The sequence below is a fragment of the Scyliorhinus torazame genome, chromosome 2, assembly GCF_047496885.1.
Source record: "Scyliorhinus torazame isolate Kashiwa2021f chromosome 2, sScyTor2.1, whole genome shotgun sequence".
Classification (NCBI taxonomy): domain Eukaryota; kingdom Metazoa; phylum Chordata; class Chondrichthyes; order Carcharhiniformes; family Scyliorhinidae; genus Scyliorhinus; species Scyliorhinus torazame.
This window is the reverse complement of record NC_092708.1, coordinates 187792951-187812675: the sequence shown is the minus strand read 5'-3', so window position 1 is coordinate 187812675 and position 19725 is coordinate 187792951. Positions and strand designations below refer to the sequence as shown.

General features: G+C 46.8%; 1 protein-coding gene across 8 annotated transcripts in view; it reads right to left on the bottom strand.

Moving 5' to 3' along the window:
- Nucleotides 1-11498, bottom strand: part of abi2b (abl-interactor 2b) — a 249954-nt gene extending 238456 nt beyond the window's left edge. For all 8 annotated transcript variants that reach the window (XM_072481349.1, XM_072481385.1, XM_072481358.1 and 5 more), the window contains exon 1: nt 11353-11498. In XM_072481349.1, coding sequence (XP_072337450.1) covers nt 11353-11469 — 117 coding nt within the window. In that variant the 5' untranslated portion in view covers nt 11470-11498. The remainder of the gene's footprint in view (nt 1-11352) is intronic.
- Between the last annotated feature and the right edge of the window lie 8227 nt (nt 11499-19725).

The window sequence follows — 19725 nt, the reverse complement described above, 5'->3', positions numbered from 1 at the left end:
GACAGGCAATGGCAGGCATTCAAGTAACAAATGGGTGAACTCCAAAGTTGTTTATTCCTATTTGGCACAAGAGTAGAAAGGGCAGGGCAGCATGGTGGTGCAATGGTCAGCACTGCTGCCTCACGGTGCCAAGGACCCGAGTTTGATTCCAGCCCCAGGTCACTGTCCGTGTGGAGTTTGCACATTCTCCCCTGGTCTGTGTGGGTCTCACCCACACAACCCAAAGATGTGCAGGGTAAGTGGATTGGCCACGCTAAATAGCCCCTTAATTGGGAAAAAAATAATTGGGTACTCTAAATTTATTTTAATAAAGAGAAAGGGAACAGTAGCCAAACCACGGCTTACAAGGAAAATTAGAGATATTAGATTCAAAGAAGAGGCATACAAAAAAACCTCAGGATTGGGAACAGTTTAAAATTCAGCAAAGGCAGAAAACGATATTGATTAAGAAGGGGAAATACAATATGAAAGTAAGCTAGCAGAGAACATAAAAACAGACTGTAAAAGTTTCTGTAGATATGTGAAGTGAAAAAGACTGATAAAAACAAATGTAGGCCCCTTACAGTCAGAAACAGGGGAATTCATTTTTTTAAAAAGATATTTTATTCCAAACGTAAACAGTAACAACAAAACCGCATTCAAACAAAATAGTTAAAACTTTTTACATGTTTTCCCTTTAAATTCCTTCCCTCCCCATTCCCCCCCTCCCCACGACGAATAGCTCCTCAAATATCATCATGAACGGCCTCCAACATACCTTGAAGCCCTCTTCCAATCTCCTTACGCCAAACTTAAACTTTTCCAACCGGAGAAACTCGTACAAGTCTCCCAGCTAGGCCGCAACCCCCGGTGACGTATCTGACCTCCACTTCAAAAGAATCCGTTGCCAGGCAATCAGAGAGGCGAAGGCTGCGACATCGGCCCCGGGAGACCTGGTGGATGTGGTTTGTTTCGACTTTCAGAAGGCTTTCAACAAGGACTCACATAGTTGATTACTTTGTAAATTTAAAGTGCATGGGATTGTGGGTTGTGTCTTGTGATGGAAAGAAAGCTAGTTAGCAGACAGGAAGCAAAAAGTTGGGAAAATGGGTATTTTTTCGATTCGCAGGCAGTAACTATTGGGGTACCTCAGGGATCTGTGCTAGGCCCCCAACTGTGCACATTATATATCAATGATTTGGGAACTTGGATGATTTGGACTTGGGAACTAAATGTAGTATTTCCAAATTTGCAGGTGATAGAAAGTTGGGTGGGAGGGTGAACTGTGGGGAGGATGCAGAGATGCTTCAGCAGGATTTGGCCAGACTGAGTGAGTGGGCACATGCATGGCAGATGTACTTTAATGTGGATAAATGTGAGGTTATCCACTTCGGTAGCAAAAATAGGAAGGTAGATTATTATTTGAATGAGTGTAAATTGAGAGAGGTCACACTCAGCGAGATCTTGGTATCCTCATGCATCAGTTGTTGAAAGTAAACGCGCAGGTACAGCAGGCAGTAAAGAAGGCAAATGGTGTGTTGGCCTTCATAGCGAGAGGATTTGAGTATCGGAATGAGGATGTTGTACTGCAATTGTATAGGGCATTGGTGAGGCCACACCTGGAGTATTGTGTGCAGTTTTGGTGTCGTTATCGGAGAAAGGATGTTCTTGCTATGGAGGGAGTGCAGCGAAGGTTTACCAGGCTGATTCCTGGGATGGCAGGACTGTCATATGAGGAGACACAAAATCGGTTAGGAATATATTCATTGGAGTTTAGAAGAGTTGGGGGGGGGGGGGGGGATCTCATAGAACCGTATAAAATACCCCTTAAAAAAAAGAAACATTCATCCCATCAATCTCAACTGTTCACTCAATATTAGGGCAGTAAAGAGGGTACGTTACTCTGTATTGTCAGGAATACTTTTTCATTCGTTCAGGGGATGTGGGTAGGCCAGAATTTATTGTCCATTCCTAGTTGCTCACAAGACAGTCACTGTCTGCGTGGAGTTTGCACATTCTCCCCGTGTTTGTGTGGGTCTCACCCCCACAACCCAAAGAGGTGCAGGCTAGGTGGATTGGCCACGCTAAATTGCCCTTTTATTGGGGGAAAAATAATCGGGTACTCTTAAAAAAAGGAATATAGAAAGTCAGAAAGATCTGGGCATGCAGGTCCACAGATCTTTGAAAGTGGCAACACAAGTGGACAAGGTAGTCAAGAAAGCATATGGAATGCTTGCTTTCATTGAACGAGGCATAGAGTATAAAAACTGGCAAATCAAGCTACAGTTGTATGGAACCGTGGTTCCAACAGCCGCACTTGGAATATTGCGCACAATTCTGGTCCCAAACCACCAGAAGGATGCGGATGCCTTGGAAAGGGTGCAGAGGGGGTTTACCAGGATGTTGCCGGGTCTGGAAGGTGTTAGCTATGTGGAGAGGCTGAATAGACTTGGACTGTTTTCATTAGAACGACAGAAGTTGAGGGGTGACCTGATAGAACATAACAGTGCAGTATAGGCCCTTCGGCCCTCGATGTTGCGCCGACCTGTGAAACCACTCTAAAGCCCATCTACACTATTCCTTTATCGTCCATATGTCTATCCAATGACCATTTGAATGCCCTTAGTGTTGGCGAGTCCACTACTGTTGCAGGCAGGGCATTCCACGCCCTTACTACTCTCTGAGTAAAGAACCTACCTCTGACATCTGTCTTATATCTATCTCCCCTCAATTTAAAGCTATGTCCCCTCGTGCTAGACATCACCCTCAGAGGAAAAAGGCTCTCACTGTCCACCCTATCCAATCCTCTGATCATCTTGTATGCCTCAATTAAGTCACCTCTTAACCTTCTTCTCTCTAACGAAAACAGCCTCAAGTCCCTCAGCCTTTCCTCATAAGATCTTCCCTCTTGTAGATAGAGTGGGTGGGCAGGCACTCTTTCCCAGGGTGGAGGTGTCAGTCACCAGGGGGCATAGGTTTCAGGTCCGTGAGGCAAAGTTTAGAGATGTGCGAGGCAGGCTTTTTACGCATAGGGCGGCGAGTGCCTGGAACACATGGATAGGATGGGTATATAGGGATACGGCACAAGGAAGTGCTGAGGGTTTTGGCAAAGGTTGGTAGCATGACTGGTACAGGCTTGAAGGGCCGAAGGGCCTTTCCTGTGCTGTACTATTCTTTGTTACATATATCACCATTGTCCTTCTAGAGGGTGAAGATGCTGTCTAAGGAGTCTTTCTGAGTTGCTGCAGTTTATCTTGTAGACAGCTGAGTGGCACGGTGGTACACTGCTGCCTCATGACGCCAAGGACCTGGATTCGATCCCGGCCCGGGGTCACTGTCCGTCTGGACTTTGCACATTCTCCCAGAGTTTGCGTGCGTCTCACCCCCACAACCCAAAGATGTGCAAGGTAGGTGGATTGGTCATGCTAAATTGCCCCTTAATTGAAAAAAAATGAATTGGGTATTCTAAATTTATCTTTAAAAATATATATTTTGTAGATGATACACACTGCTGCCACACACTGTGTTGGTAGTGGATGGAGGAATATTTAAGGAGGATTGGGTGAAAATCAAGCGGGCTGCTTTGTTCTGGATGGTGTCAAGCTTCTGGAGTATTGTTGGAGCTGATTTCATCCAGGCAAGTGGGATAATATTCCATCACACTGGTGATTTGTGCCCTGTAGATGGTATATTTGTTTTACAATACAACTTTTGGTTCTAGGATTTAAATTTTAACTGTGAAAATTGGGGTATCTGGTGGAGAACATTGTAATAATCCTCAAGAAAATGCAATTCAAATGAACTTGGGAGAAAATTACATTTAAACTGTTTGGGCAATGTTGACTAGAGGTTAACAGCTATATAGGTACAGTCATAAAACAGCAGATTAAAAAACTTAAACCATGAATAACCAATCAGTGGGCCTTTTAGTAGAGATGTGTCTGCAATCCTTGCAGTAAGGGCAACTTGGAGAATGTTTTGGTAGTTCGTTTTAAAATAATTTGTAAACCCCAAAGGATTGTAAAAAACATTAATTCTTCCTCAAAACATGTTATAAGAGATAATTAACCCAAAGCACTATTTGAGGTCATCCCAGAGCATGCCAAGTTGTCATGGGCGCAAATAGAACTTAGGGAAAGTCTCTGGTTTCAATGTATCAGGGTGTTTGCTGAGTTTTTGTAGTTGCAGATTAGAATTTTTGTGTGGTACAGCTTACTGAGAGAAGACAACCAAAGTAAATGAGTTAGTCAGGCCTGCACTGAAAGAAAAGGCTAGCTTCATCATTCACTAGATGCGTGTCGGGCCTAATCTCAGTTTGGATTACAAGAAGAAGAAGCTGGAGGACTGCGAGTGGAAAAGTTTACAAGTGGTCCTCAAGAGTCTAAAAGCAGCCAGCAGATTGGCTTGGAAGCATTGAGAGGACAACCAGAACAAGGGACTGAAGCATCAAGAGGTAGTAAAAGAAAGTTTCACCTCTGAAGATAGTTGGACCTGAGGAAAACTGAGGGGCGGCATGGTGGCACAGCGGTTAGCACTGTTGCCTCTCAGCGCTAGGGACCAGAATTTAATTCCAGTCTTGGGTGACTGTGTAGAATTTGTACATTCGCCCGGTGTCTGCGTTGGCTTCCTCCACGTGCTCCATTTCCTCCCACTGTCCAAAAGATGTGCAGGATAGTTGGACACACTAAATGTACACACTAAATTGTTCCTTAATGTCCAAAAAGGTTAGGTGGGGTGGGTGTGGACCTTGAAATGTTGGTTAAAATGAGGTGTGCATATTTCTCTATAAAATGTTAAACAGTCCCAAAAAGAATTGGGACAGTGTGTAACCAGTGCTGTACCTGTCCTGGGAGTGTTTAATGGGGACAGTTTCAAGGGAGCTTTACTCTGTATCCAACCCCGTGTGGTACCTATCCTGGCAGTCTTCAATGGGAACAGTGTAGAGGGAGTTTTACTCTGTTATCGAATGCCATGCTTAACCTACCCTGGATGTGTTTAATGGGGCAGCTACATTCCCCAATGCTGACATAATTTACTTTCACGAGTACAAAATTAACTTTAAAAAGTGTATCCAAAAAGAATTGGCCTCACTATCAGCCCTAACAGATCACAAAGTTTAAAGATACACTCGAGCACAAAATAAAATATCACAATCTTTCAAGATGTGATTAAACAGAAATGTTACATGCTGCATTCCCCAAGGCTGCTGGACTCAATGTCTTGAGATTTGGCTCACCATGCTGTACAGCACTAATAGAGAAAGACGAAGAGAGACGCATTAAAATGGGTAAAATGAGATTTTGTATTCCGCAATCTGGATTAAGTTGGAATTGATTTCTGATTGAGAGCAGTGTTTAATTAAATAGTGACTGATGCACTCCACCCTATCCAACCAAATTGGCAAGAGGGTTTGGTTGGATTATTATATGGAGTCTGTAGCTGGATAATGCATACATACACATCCATTATAATTTGATTAGTCTTGCAACTTTAAATCATGTCTTACAAATCTGTTCGAGTTCTTTGAGGAGGTAACAAGGAAGTTGGACAAAGGAGAACCAGTGGACGTGACTTATTTAGATTTCCAGAAGGCCTTTGACAAGGTGCCGCATTGGAGATTCTTAAATAGATCATAGAATCATCATGGAATTTACAGTGCAGAAGGAGGCCATTCAGCCCATCGAGTCTGCTCCAGCTCTTGGAAAGAGCACCCTACCCAAGGTCAACACCTCCACCCTATCCCCATAACCCAGTAACCCCACCCAACACTAAGGGCAATTTTGGACACTAAGGGCAATTTATCATGGCCAATCCATCTAACCTGCACATCTTTGGACTGAGAGAGGAAACTGGAGCACCCGGAGGAACCCCACGCACACACGGGATGTGCAGACTCCGCACAGACAGTGACCCAAGCCGGAATCGAACCTGGGAAACTGGAGCTGTGAAGCAATTGTGCTATCCACAATGCTATTGTGCTGCCTATGTTAAGAGCCCATGGTGTTGAGGGTAAGATCCTGGCATGGTTAGAGGATTGGCTGACTGGCAGAAGGGAAAAAGGGGTCTTTTTCAGGGTGGCAGCCGGTGACTAGTGGTGTACCTCAGGTGTCTGTGCTTGGACTACAACATTTCACAATATACATTAATGATCTGGAAGAAGGAACTGAAGGCACTGTTGCTAAGTTTGCAGATGATACAAAGATCTGTAGAGGAACAGGTAGTATTGAGGAAGCAAGGGGGATGCAGAAGGATTTGGACAGGCTAGGAGAGTGGGCAATGAAGTGGCAAATGAAATACAATGTGGAAAAGTGTGAGATTATGCATTTTGGAAGGAGGAATTTAGGCATAGACTATTTTCTAAATGGGGAAATGCTAAGGAAATCAGAACCACTAAGGGACTTGGGAGGCCTTGGTCATGATTCTCTTAAGGTTAACATGCAGGTTCAGTCGGCAGTTAGGGAGGCAAATGCAATGTTAGCATTCATGACAAGAGGGCTAGGAAGAAGATCAGGGATGTACTTCTAAGGCTGCATAAGGCTCTGGTCAGACCCCATTTGGAGTATTGTGAGCAGTTTTGGGCCCGATATCTAAGGAAGGATGCGCTGGCCTTGGAAAGGGTCCAGAGGAGGTTCACAAGAATGATCCCTGGAATGAAGAGCTTGTCGTATGAGGAACGGTTCCGGACTCTGGTTCTGTACTCATTGGAGTTTAGAAGGATTAGGGGGGGGGATCTTATTGAAAGTTACAGGATACTGCGAGGCCTGGATAGAGTAGACATGGAGAGGATGTTTCCACTTGTAGGAAAAATTAGAACCAAAGGACATATGCTCAGACGACTAAAGGGACGATCCTTTAAAACAGAGATGAGGAATTTCTTCAGCCAGAGGGTGGTGAATCTGTGGAACACTTTGCCGCAGTAGGCTGTGGAGGCCAAATCATTGAGTATGTTTAAGACAGAGATAGATAGGTTCTTGATTAATAAGGGGATCAGGGGTTATGGGGAGAAGGCAGGAGAATGGGGATGAGAAAAACATCAGCCACGATTGAATGGCGGAGCAGACTCGATGGTCCAACTGGCCTAATTCTGCTCCGACGTCTTATGGTCTAATTCAAACCCTGATTGCAAGCATCAAGCACAAGCATTGCATCCTTCCCGAGGGTAATAGGGAAGTTGCTGGAGTCCATTATCAAAGCTTTCATAGCACATCATTTGGAAAGCAGTGGTATAATCAGACAGAATAAGCATGGATTGAAGAATAAAAATCACGCTTTGAAGATGTGACATATTTAGACTTTCAGAAGGCTTTTGACTAGGTCTCACATACATTAATATGTAAAGTTAAAGCGCATGGGATTACGGGTAGGGTCTTGAGATGGATAGAAAACTGGTTAGCAACCAGGAAGCAAAAAGTTGGAATAAACGGATCTTTTTCTGATTGGCAGTCAGTCACGAGTGGGGTACCGCAGGAATCTGCGCTAGGACCCCAACTGTTCACATTACATATTAATGATTCGGATGAGGGAACTAAGTGTATTATCTCCAAATGTGCAGATGATACAAAGTTGGGTAGGAGGATGAGTTGTGAGGAAGATGCATCAGCAGAATTTGGACAGGTTGACACATGCATGGCAGATGCATGATACTGTGGATAAATGTAGCAAAAATAGTACGGGAGATTATTATTTGAATGGGCATAAATTGAGAGAGGTGGATATTCAGCAATACCTTGGTATCCTCGTACATCAGTCGATGAAAGTAAGCACGCAGGTACAGCAGCAGTAAAAGGCAGCAAATGCTATGTTGGCCTTCATAGAGAGAGGATTTGAGTATAGAAATAGAGATATTTTACTGCAATTGTATAGGGCATTGGTGAGGCCACACCTGGAATATTGCCTGCAGTTCTGGTGTCCTTATCCGAGGAAGGATGTTCTTGCTATGGAGGGGTTCAGCAAAGGATTATCAGGCTGATTTCTGGAATGGTGAGACAGGCATATGAGGATTATACTCATTGGAGTTTAGAAGTGAGAGGGGATCTCATAGAACTTATAAAATTCTAATGGGATTAGGCAGGGTAGATGCAGAAAGAATGTTCCCGGTGGTGCGAGTCCAGAACTAGGGGTCATAGTTTGAGGATAAGGGGTAAACCTTTTAGGACGGAGGGGAGAAGAAATGTCTTCACCCAGAGAGTGGTGAATCTATGGAAATCACTACCACAGAAAGTAGTTGAGGCCAGAACATGGTCTAATTTCAAGAAGTAATTAGATATAGCTCTTGGGGCTGGAGGGATCAAGGAACATGAGGGGGAAGACGGGATCAGGGTATTGAACTCGATGATCAGCCATGATCATATTATATGGCGGGGCAGGTTTAAAGGGCCGAATGGCCTCCACCTGCTTTTATTTTCTATATTTCCCCAAAAAATTGCTGTAAAATAATCAACATGACACAAAAAAGATGTAATCTGCCATCTTGAAGGTTTATTGAGTTAGAACTTCAGATTATGACTTTCAGGATCCTTTTGCAATTGGAAATGTGTTCCAGCGCCCAGTCCAACTGCAAGCACATTGTTACACTGAGGCAGAAAAATATTCATGAAAAATTCAAACAGCAAATTCCAATCCTTGTAACTGAAATAAAGGTTCTAAAAACAGACTGAAATATTTGTTTGACAGGTTCGTTGGTGAGTTTAAATAAAGTGTAACAGATGCACAACAGGTTAGATCCTCTGTCTCTTCGTTGGCTAGGGACAGTATTTAGGATCAGCAGCCTTGGATTACAGATGTGAATAATAGATAAATTCTTGGAATTTCCATTCATCACTATGCAGTGATCCATGTGAACTTCTGAAGTTCAGCCTTGACTCTAAATGACATCCTGTGTGTGACAAAGGTAAGTTTGCACTCCTTCTCTTTATCGACCTATATGCAGTTTATTCACACTGGGTGGGACTGCTCTCATCTGATTCAGAGAATCAGCTGCAATGGCTTCTCTTCCTGCTCCTGTACCTTTACCCCAAAGATCTATCCTTGGCTCCCTCTATTTCTCATCTACATGCTGTCCTCTGTGAAATCACCCAAAAACTGCATTAGTTTTCACAAGTATGCCAATAGCACCGAGCTCTACCCCACAACCACCTTTCTTGATACGTTCACTGTTGCTAAATTATCAGTTTGTCTGACATAGTGCTGGATGAGTTGAAATTTCCTCCAACACTGGGAAGACTGAAGCCATTGTCTTCCGTCCTTGCTATTAACTCCATCCCTTTCCCTGGCAACTGCCCAAGGCTAAACCAGAGAGTTCACAACCTGAGCTCATTTTTGACCTTAAGAGGAGCATCCCACAGCATATTTGTGCCACCACTAAGATCACCTATTTATTACCACCTCCCTATCATCTGACTTCACCCCTCCCTCAGCTTACTTGCTGCTGAAACCCTCATTCACGCCGTTGTTATCTCTAGACTCAACTATTCCAATGCATTCCTTTGTGGGTCTCATATTTCACCCTCTGTAAACCAAGCATCTGCTGCCCATAGCCTTACTCACACCAAATCCAATTATCCCTGTGTTGTCTGGCCTACATTGGCGCCCAGTAAGCAACACTTTGATTTTAGAATTCTCTTCATTGTTTTCAAATTCCTCCAAGGCCTTGCAATTCGCCATCTCTAATCTTCTCCAGTTCCACAACCCTCGTATCTAATTCCGACCTCTTAAGAAACCCCAGTTTTAATGGTTCCACAATGGGGCATTGTGCCTTCAGCTGCCTGGACCCAAATCTCAGGAATTCCCTTCTTAAATCACTCCGCGTCTCTTTCCTCCTTTAAGTCACCCGATAAAAGTACATATTTGGCCAAGCTTTCGGCTATCTGCTCTAACCGTGTGTTATGTGGCTCAGTGTCCAATTTTGATTCATAAAACTCCTGCACTTTATGATGCAATTGGTGCTGTATACATGCAAGTTATTATTGTTTTTGATCCCCTTCACCTTGCATCATCAGAACTGCCATTCAGCCCCATTCAATTAGATTGTAGCTGATCTGCCCTTGAACCCATTTACTTGCCTTTAACCCATAATTCAAATGAACTTTCACGCAGTAAAGAGACAGCAGCTTCAGGGAGAGGTAACAGAATGTACATAATTCTCCATTTCAAAAGCAAACAAAGAGACAATTTATTCAACAGCTACAATTTTCAGGCCGATTTAATTCCTGGAACAGCCACAATGCTGCCCATTCAAAATCTGTAATGGGTAAATGCCATATTTTGCCCTGAAGTTTCTATATGTTTTTTAACAAACTCCTGAAAACATTTAACAGAGACACAATCACTGTGCCTTATTGATCACAATCCCCATTAAAACATCCTAATCCATCTCCAATATGAAAGTTTCTTCTCTTGTACTTAAATATAATTATCTGAACTCCCCTCGGCTGTAATGAAGTCGTCCTACAACATTCCTCCTCTCGAAGTTCAAAAGCAAACAGCTCCCACAGTTCAGCTCCCTCATTCGTGTTCTCCTGCTGTTTTTCTACAATCCAAGCTCGGTGTTTCCTGTTCAGTATTTGATTCCCTTCTCCTGTTCAGGGGCATCATGAACGGCCATGGCATTTGCTGTCACCCACAGTGCCCACTTGTTTCACCCGATGAGAATCATAACTGGTCAGTCGCTGTCTTTGGAGGTTCACGGCAGGCAGCCTCCCACACACTCTCTCTGTATATTTTAGGTCCATCATTCCTTTGTTTTTTGAAAAATTATTTATTTGGGGAGTGTGTGAAAGAGAGAGAAGGGGGGGGGGGGGGTGAACAAGCAAAAGATCTGGCCTCAAATCATTCCAACAGATGTGAAAACGGAGGTTAGGATTTCATCAAGCAGACCAGAAGCTAAACCCAGCCAACCAGAACATTCCCCCTCATCAGCACAACAGCAGCAGTTTAAAAAGATAAAGCCACCAAACAGCGTCTGCAAGATCTTTCGCCAAGCTCAGAATCATGAATTACAAGGCACGGAATTCAGCATCTAACCGCAGTCAGAGATTTAAAAAAAACACACACTCACACACGAGTCAAAATAGCTGCAAGAGAATGTGAGGCAGGTACTGGATGGAGAGGACAAGGCACAGAGTGAGAGGCAGTGATTGAATACGGAGCACAAATGTGACAGCGGCTTGTGGAGGTTCAACAGGTCAGGGAGGCGGGAAGACCCCCAGCCCGACGTCGGATACACAGCAAGCAGCGGGGGAACGGCCGAGGGCAGCGGACTGAAGCCCCGGCTCGGCCTGCCCGGGGAGGGGGAGCCGAGCCGAGACCCCCCTCTCACACCCAGACCCCCAGGCAGGCGGGGCGGGGCCGCTCCTCGACATCGCCTCCTCTCACCTGGATGTAGTTGCCCTCGCAGTATTCGGCCACCCGGTCCAGGTTGTGGTAACTGTCCAACAGCGCTCGGCGGCCCGCGGGGATCTCCTCCTCCAGCAGCATCTGCAGCTCCGCCATCTTGCCCACATCTTCCGACTCTGGGGTTGCGGAACCGGAAACCGGAGACCGGGGGGGGGGGGGGGGGAGGGGTCTGGACCACTTCCGGACAGCCCGCCGCCCCCCCCCCCTGGCAACTGGCATCCCTTCCCTAGCAACCAGCATCTCCCCAGCAACTGGCACTCACTAGCAACCAGCATCGCCCCAGCAACCAGCACCTCCTCCAGCAACCAGCAGATCGCCCGGCAACCAGCAGATCGCCCAGCAACCGGTATCACCCCTATGCAACTGACATCCCCATAGGAACCAACATCCCCCCCCCCAGCAATTTCTCCAGCAATCGTAGTCCCCCGCCCCCAGAAACCTGCACATCGTCGCAACCATTCCCCAGCAACCTGTACACAACCCAGCAAACAACACTCACCCCTACACCAATAATCCCCCGACAAACCATGAGCACCCTGACAACCAGCACTCAACCCAACAAGCTACATTCACCATAACAATCATAATCCCCCAAGCAACCTAAACCCTGACAACAGTCACACACTCCAGCAACCAATTACTAGAATATTGAGATAACAGGTACAACCATGAGCTGACAAATTACTAATAACTACAAGTGAAAGAGGAATCCTGCTAAAATAACCACGATCTAATCCACAGGAAGAAAGAAGCATATTATTATTCAGCAATTTAAATGGTCAATTTACATAGAGAAGCTGCATCAATAGCAAAGCACACACCACAGCATTATCTATTGCCGTCCATAACAGGCTGACTGTGCTTGTTAGGTCAGGGGTCTGCACCCTTCAGCTCTGAAGACACATGCAGTTCTTTAATGGCCCCCAGCCCTTTTCAAATAGAACATGATAACGTGAATAAAGCTTTAAAAAAATGATGTGAAGAAAAGTAAGAGCCGTGTTTTTATTACAGGAGGACCAAAAGGTTAATCATTATGTTGCACTTAAGGCTTCAATTAATTATTTTAACAAAAAAATCCTCTGGCTCTAAACAAACTTGATCGAGTGGTATATCTACAGCATGATTATAGATGATACCTTTGGTTTGAGGAGTAGGTTTTATGTTGCAACTATTATTGCTTAAACAATTCCAGACCCAGGTCACTGAATGCGTGATGTTTGCACATTCTCCCCGTGTTTGCCTGGGTCTCACCCCCACAAGCCAAAGATGTGCAGGGTGATGTGTTGGGTGCTCTGGATCCGTGCTCTCGAACACATACAGGCCACCAACACTTAAAATAGCACAACACTATTTTATTAAGCTAGAAACTGTTGAACATACTTTCACTGTGGGTTAACACGATGTTAGATTAAACTAAAGACCTATGCCTGTCCTAACCAGTCTATGCACTCAGCACATGGTGAAGATCTGTGCTGTAAGTTTTGTCCTTCTGAGAGGCTGCATCCCGAATGAGCGGGAACTCTGACGCCCCCTGTCTTTATAGTGAGTGTGCTCTAACTGGTGATTGGCGCGGCGTTGATTGGTCTTGCTGTGTGTCCATCAGTGTGTGTGGCTTCACCATGATATACTGGTGTATATTATGACACAGGGTATGTGAATTGGCCGCGCTAAATTACCCTTTAATTGGAAAAAAAAATGGATCCTCCAAATTAAAAAAATATATATTGCGAATACTGAATGTGCTATCAGGAGCAACTTTTTTATCAAAAAAATTAATCGTTGAAAAAAGTTGCCTTAATTCTACACATCTCCAGTTAAAGTTTGTCTTAACGATGACATTACTGACAAAATTCTTTTTAAAAAGTCACCCTAGGAACATAGACATTAGCAGCAGGAGGGGGCCATTCTGCCCTTCTAGCCTGCTCTGCCATTTGATAAGATCATACATAGCTGATCTGATTCTGGTCTCAACTCCATTTTCCTGTCTGTTCCCCATAACCCTCGACCCCATTGTCTATCAAAAATCTATCTAACTCAGCCTTGAATAAATTCAATGACTCAGCCTCCACTCCTTTCTTGGGAAGAGAATTCCACAGAGCCATGGCCCTCTGAGAGAAAGCAATTCTTCTCATTTCAGTCTGAAACAAATAGACCTCTTCTCTTTCAAATATGTTCCCTCGTTCTAGTCTCCCCCACAAGAGGAAAAATCTTCCCGGTATCCACCCAGCCACATCTTCTCTGAATCTTATATGCTTCAATAAAATCGCCTCTCAGGGCGACACAGTGGCTAGCACTGCTGCCTCACGGCGCTGAGGACCCGGGTTCGATCCCGGCTCCGGGTCAGTGCCCATGTGCACATTCTCCCAGCGTCTGCGTGGGTCTCACCCCCACATCCCAAAGACGTGCAGGGTGGGTGGATTGGCCTAAATTGCCCCTTGATTGGAAATCAAATTAATTATTTACTCTAAATTTAAAAAAAAATAAGATCACCTCTCATTCTTCTGAACTCCAATGGGTATCGACTCAACGGAATTAGAATCATAGAATTATTACATCGCAGAAGGAGGCCATTCAGCCCCATCATACCTGCACCAGCTTTCCGAATGAGAAGTTCACGTAGTTCCATTCCCCTGCCTTCTGCCCTGCACATTCTTCCTCTAATCTGTTCAACATTTTTTCATAAACTAAGCCCTTCATTTGTTGCTAACTTTCCGGTTGGTTCAATTGGCTCTGTTTTATTACCTTTGCTCTCGAGTCGCCAGGTATCTTTATGATACCGCCACGAGGTTCAAGTCCAAGTAATGATCAATAACTCAATACACCGATTAGTAAGATTTAAATCAAAGCACATTTATTGTACACAGTAATCGCTACTCATGCACAAATTCTACGTCTAAGCTACTTCTATAACTAACAGGCCTATACTTAACTTCGGACTGGCCCACCAGGTCAGGGGAACAAATGGCCTTTCGTTCGGGTTCTGAGTCTGCGGGATTCGAAGTTGGTACGGATTGGTAGCTAGGAGCGCCTATCTCGTAGCGAGCGTTGAATTAAGACTTACTTCAGGGATGCGGCAGCTTGGACCGTTCACTCTCAGGGGTTGCTTCGCGTTGCTGAGTGACCCGGTCAAGGAGAACGATTTGAACTTGGGGCTTAACTTTTATAGTCCCCAGGGGCTTCCCGCCTTTCGGGGCGGACCCTGTACCTGGTTCTAGGTGATTGAACTTCGTTCCAATCGCTTGGTTCGATTTCTCCAATACTGGAGCGGTTCCCTGATCGATGGGCAGTCTTGAGGTGTCCGTTAATCTCTTTTGTGTTGGCTCCTGCTGGCGCCGGGGAGTCTGGCTTAGCTTTGTTTGTCCCAAATGTTGCGATTGTTCCCAGGGATTGCTCATTAGTATGTAGATGGCTGCTACATTATTATGCTGATGGCCGCTGGTATCGATGCTGTCTGGGCTTTTGCAGAGTTAAATACACAGTAAACCTTCACCTGCTGGTTTCTGCCTGTGTTGGCTGAATTTCCCATCAGCCTTTGCCGTTCGCCATTTTAAATCGGGAGTTGGCCAATTTAGGTGGCTACACATTCAAGGAACAAGTCGAATACATTTTCACTGAACTGCTTCTAATATAGTTACATCCTTTTTCAAACAAGGAGACAAAAACTATACACAGTACTCGAGCTGTGATCTCACCAAAGTGCTGTACAGCAGTAGTAAAGCATCCCTAATTTTCTATTCCTTTCCCCTTGTAATAAATGTCAACATTCTGTTTACCTTCACTTGCTGTACCTGCATTTGATGTTGTGATTCATGTACTAGGATACTCAGATCCCTCTGCATCACCAAGTTCTACAATCTTTCTCCGTTTAAATATTACAGCGCTTTTCTATTCTTCCCCATTCATGAGCTTCCCCAATGAGGGGGGCAGAGAAACCATTAGTAAACTCCTAGTATAAATAAAGCTGGCCAGTTTAGGAACCAGGAGGAAGGAGTGTGCAGCAAGGGAAGTTGCTGGTGCTGTTATATATATGTTATTGTAAATAAATGTTATTACTTTGTATCCTTAAAACTCGTGCTGGATTCTTCGTGGCCCTTACAAAACTGGCAACGAAGGTTAAAGTGAATAGCTGGCTACACTGCTGAAGCCACCTCCCTGGATTTTTGTTGGATACAGGTTGGAAGTTGTTTTCTATTATACCATGCCTCTGTACGGACGTTTGGATGTTTTTGATGCTGCGCTGGAAAGCTGGAACCAGTACACACAACAAATGCGTTACTATTTCCGGGCAAACAATATCACCGAAAACGAGCGCCAGGTGGTCATATTGCTCACCGCCTGCTGCCCGCATACGTTTGGGGTGATTAGGAGCCTTACGTACCCAGCTGCGCCGGACACCAAAACGTTTGATGAACTTGTGAATATAGTGGGGCAACATTTTAACCCAACCCCGTCCATGATAGTCCAGCGTTACCGGTTTAATACCGCTGAGAGGACCCCTGGAGAATCCCTTGCCGATTTTCTATCCAGGCTACGCAGGATTGCGGAGTACTGTGACTATGGTGAGACCTTGTCAGAAATGTTACGCGACCGTTTGGTTTGCAGTATTAACAATGCGGCCACCCAGAGAAAGTTGTTAGCTGAGCCAACATTGACTTTTCAACAGGCCATTCAAATAGTATTGTCCCGAGAGAGCGCAGAACGAGGAGTGCAGGAGCTACAGGGAATGGAAGTGCATGCCTTGGGGCGCAACCCCTTCCGTCCGAAAACATCTCCCCGCACTCCTGCGGTACCTTGGGCGAGGCAACGTCCGGGCCGACGCCAGTGGCCGTCGGACATTCCTCCCCGAACGGAGCCTTCTCCAGAACCAATGGATGAGGAGCCATGTCCGTGTCAGACTTGTAGGCGCCGTCCCCGTCGTGGATGGCGGTACTGGGGGTGCCAGAGGCGCCGTCATTCCGACCGAAACTGGGACCAGCCCAGGGGCCGTAACTGGGACCAGCCCAGGAGCCGTACCTTCCATGTGGATGAACCTGCGGTGACTACACCTGAGGACGTGAAGACGGAGGACGACTGACTGCAGTTGCATTGTGTGGCAACTCCCCGTGTGGCCCCCATTAAGGTGACAGTACGGGTCAAAGGCCACCCGCTTGAGATGGAGTTGGACACTGGCGCAGCGGTCTCCGTGATCGCCCAGAGGACATTAGACCGCATCAAGCAGGGTATACAGACCCTTACATTAACCGACACACAGGCCAGGTTGGCCACCTACACGGGGGAACCACTGGACATTGCAGGAACTACAATGACCCCTGTTGTTTATGGACGCCAGGAGTGGCGTCTCCCACTTATCGTGGTGCGCGGCCATGGGCCCAGCCTGTTGGGTCGGGACTGGTTGCGCCATTTGCGGTTGCAATGGCAGCACATCGTCCAAACAGTTTCTGAAGGGTTGACTGAGGTGCTAGGACGATACCCAGATGTATTCCAGCCTGGTTTGGGGAAAATAAAAGGGGCCGTAGCCCATATCCAAGTCGAACCAGGAGCCACGCCGCGCTATTTCCGGGCGCGCCCGGTGCCTTACACCTTGCTCGAGAAGGTAGAAGGGGAGCTCACTCGTTTGGAGAGTTTGGGTATTATCAGGCCCGTCTGTTTTGCTGACTGGGCAGCACCAATTGTACCTGTAATGAAGCCAGATGCCACAGTTCGCTTGTGTGGCGACTATAAACTTACAGTGAATACGGCTTCCTGACTCGACCGATATCCAACGCCTCGCATAGAGGATGTCTACGCGAAGCTTGCAGGTGGACTCTCCTTCACAAAAATTAGATATGAGTCACGCCTACCTGCAGTTGGAGCTGGACCCTGCCTCCCGACCATATGTAATGATTAATACACACCGGGGCCTGTATGAATATACACGGTTGCCCTTTGGAGTATCCTCTGCCTGCGCAATTTTTCAACGTGTTATGGAGGGCATTTTGAGAGGTTTACCACGTGTTGCTGTCTACATAGATGATGTTTTGATTACAGGGACGTCGGAGCGGGAACATTTGGAAAATCTGGAGGCTGTCCTTAGACGCCTTTCGGAGGCTGGAGTCCGTTTACGTCGCACAAAGTGCGTATTTCAGGCAAAGGAAGTAGTCTACCTAGGTTATCGGGTGGACCGCGAAGGTTTGCACCCCGCCGCAGAGAAGGTGCGTTCAATTCAACAGGCCCCCGCCCCGACTGACACTTTGCATCTTCGTTCTTTTCTCGGTCTCGTAAACTATTACGGGAAGTTCCTCCCCAATCTGGCAACTACGCTGGCCCCTTTGCACCTACTGCTAAAGAAAAATCACACCTGGGTTTGGGGTCAGCCGCAAGAAACTGCTTTCCGGCGGGTAAAGCAACAATTGTCGTCGTCTGGGTTACTAACCCACTATGATCCTGGAAAGCCTTTGCTCGTCACATGTGATGCATCCACGTATGGTATTGGGGCCGTCCTGTCCCACAAGATGGAGAACGGGGCCGAGCGACCGATAGCTTTCGCCTCCCGCACATTGACTGCAGCGGAGAAAAAGTACGCGCAGATCGAGAAGGAGAGCCTGGGAGTGGTTTTTGCGGTGAAACGCTTCCACCAGTGCGTGTATGGCCGCCATTTCACTATCGTGACTAATCGTAAGCCTCGGCTGGGACTTTTCAGAGAGGATAAGCCAATACCGCCCATTGCTTCCGCACGGATCCAGCGCTGGGCTTTGTTGCTTGCTGCATACGAGTATTCTCTGGAGCACAAACCAGGTACGCAGATAGCAAATGCCGATGCACTGAGCCGATTGCCTTTGTCGACCGGCCCCATATCGACCCCCACGACCGGTGAGGTGGTTGCAACCCTAAATTTTATGGACACCTTGCCTGTCACGGCATCACAGATCCGTGTGTGGACCCAGACGGAGCGAGTCCTGTCAAAGGTTCGGCACATAGTCCTGTATGGTGGGCAGCATAGACAGCTCCCAGGCGAGTTGCGGGCATTTTCCTCCAAGCTGTCAGAATTCAGCGTGGAAGACGGCATCCTCTTGTGGGGGACGCGTTGATTGTCCCAGAAAAAGGCCAGGAGCTGATACTAACAGACTTGCACAAAGGGCATCCAGGTGTGACCAAAATGAAAATGTTGGCCCGGAGTTATGTCTGGTGGCCAGGCCTCGACACCGACATTGAGAAGGTGGCCCAAAACTGCTCCATTTGCCAGGAGCATCAGAAGCTTCCGCCGGCCGCGCCCCTACATCACTGGGAATGGCCAGGCGGCCTTGGGCACGCTTGCATGCAGATTTCGCAGGCCCTTTTCAAGGACCATGTTCCTTCTATTAATTGACGCCCAGTCTAAATGGCTAGAGGTGCATCAGATGCAGGGGACAACGTCCTGCGCAACAATTGAAAAGATGCGTTTGTCGTTTAGTACGCATGGCCTCCCCGAGGTGCTGGTCACGGATAACGGCACTCCATTCACGAGTGAGGAGTTTGCGAGGTTCACGAAGATGAACGGCATACGCCATATCCGCACTGCCCCTTACCACCCGGCTTCAAATGGGTTGGCAGAGCGCGCAGTGCAGACATTCAAAAGAGGCCTAAAGAAGCAGTCTTCCGGATCAATGGACACGAGACTGGCTCGGTTTTTGTTTAGGGTTGTTTAGGACAACCCCCCCCACGCGGTGACTGGGGTAGCTCCCGCAGAACTCCTAATGGGCCGGAGACTTCGCACCCGCCTTAGTATGGTTTTCCCGGACATTGGCGCAAAATTACGCTGCACACAAGAACGGCAGGGACAGGGATTTTCTCGGCATCGGCCGATTCGGCAGTTTGCGCCCGGTGACCCAGTGTTCGTTCGGAATTTTACTGGTGGTGCCCAGTGGGTTCCTGGTGTAATCTTTCGCCAAACGGGCCCTATATCGTACCAGGTGCAAGCCCAGGGTCGTCTCCAGCGCAAACATGTAGACCACATTCGGTCCAGAAGACTATCCCCTCAAAAGATTCCCCACCCCCGGAGCTCATTTCTACAGCCGCAGAGACCAGAGACAAGGGAAGGTAGTCCTCACAATCTTCCACTGGTGCCTCACTCGAAGCCTGCGCAGGTCGTTACAGAACCGAATGGAGATAGAGACGCTGACATGACGGAGGCAGCAGACTCTGACTCCGAGATGGAGACACAGGATGCATCAGAGGGGGAATCCTCGGGTCCACAGGCCGTGGATGTACAACCGTTACGCCGTTCATCACGGAAGCGCCGGTCTCCGTCTCGTTACACGCCGCCTGATCCAGCGCCGCGTGCAAATGGTGTCCGGCCTGCGGCAAAACGAGTCTGACGCCCTCCTTCGCCAGGGT